General features: G+C 44.7%; 1 protein-coding gene across 1 annotated transcript; it reads right to left on the bottom strand.

The window, feature by feature from the left end:
- Positions 1-400: 400 nt before the first annotated feature.
- LOC138647519 (octapeptide-repeat protein T2-like) lies at positions 401-808 on the bottom strand. The gene has a single exon (XM_069736556.1). It carries the CDS (start codon positions 806-808, stop codon positions 401-403), a length of 408 nt encoding a protein of 135 aa, XP_069592657.1.
- Positions 809-1,010: the final 202 nt, after the last annotated feature.

Below are 1,010 nucleotides of genomic sequence, written 5' to 3'. Positions count from 1 at the left end.
TTCCTCTCTTCCTTCCTTCTATCTTCCCTTCTTCTCTTCCTTCCTTCTAGCTTCCTTTCCTCTCTTCCTTCCTTTCTTCTTCCTTCCATCTTTCATTCTCTTCCTTTCTCCCTTCCTTGGTTCTCTCTTCCATTCCTCTCTTCCTTCTTTCTAGTTTCCCTTCCTCTCTTCTATTTTCCCTTCCTCTCTGCCTTCTTTCTCTCTTCCCTTCCTCCCTTCCTGCTATCTTCTCTTCCTCTATTCCTTCCTTCGATGTTCCCTTCCTCTCGTCCTTCCTTTGATCTTCCCTTCCTTTCTTCCTTCTTTCGATCTTTCCCTTTCTCTCTTCCTTCTGTCGATCTTTCCCTTCCTCTCTTCCTTCCCTCTAGCTTCCCTTCTTCTCTTCCTTTCTTCTAGCTTCCTATCCTATCTTCATTCCTTTCTTCCTCCTTCCATCTTTCCTTCTCTTCCTTCCTCTTTTCCTTCCTTCTATCTTCTTTTCCTCTCTCCCTTCCTTCTCTCTTCCTTCTCTCTTCCCTTCCTCTCTTCCTTCTCTCTTCCCTTCCTTCCTCCCTCCTTTCTGTCCTTCCTTTCTTCCTTCCTTCTCTCTTCCCTTCCTCTCTTCCTTCCTTCTATCTTCCCTTCCATCCTCCCTCCTTTCTGTCCTTCCTTCCTTCTTTCGATCTTCACTCTCTCTTCCTTCCTTTTCTCTTCCCTTCGTCTCTTCCTTCTCTCTTCCCTTCCTCTCTTCCTTCCCTCTAGCTTCCCTTCTTCTCTTCCTTTCTTCTAGCTTCCTTTCCTTTCTATATTCCTTTCTTCTTCCTTCCATCTTTCCTTCTCTTCCTTCCTCTTTTCCTTCCTTATATCTTCTTTTCCTCTCTCCCTTCCTTCTCTCTTCCCTTCCTCTCTTCCTTCCCTCTAGCTTCCCTTCTTCTCTTCCTTTCTTCTAGCTTCCTTTCCTTTCTATATTCCTTTCTTTTTCCTTCCATCTTTCCTTCTCTTCCTTCCTCTTTTCCTTCCTTCTATCTTCT

The sequence above is a fragment of the Ranitomeya imitator genome, chromosome 8 (assembly GCF_032444005.1).
Source record: "Ranitomeya imitator isolate aRanImi1 chromosome 8, aRanImi1.pri, whole genome shotgun sequence".
NCBI lineage: Eukaryota > Metazoa > Chordata > Amphibia > Anura > Dendrobatidae > Ranitomeya > Ranitomeya imitator.
The sequence above is the reverse complement of the archived record's forward strand: the minus strand, read 5'-3'. Positions and strand labels throughout refer to the sequence as shown.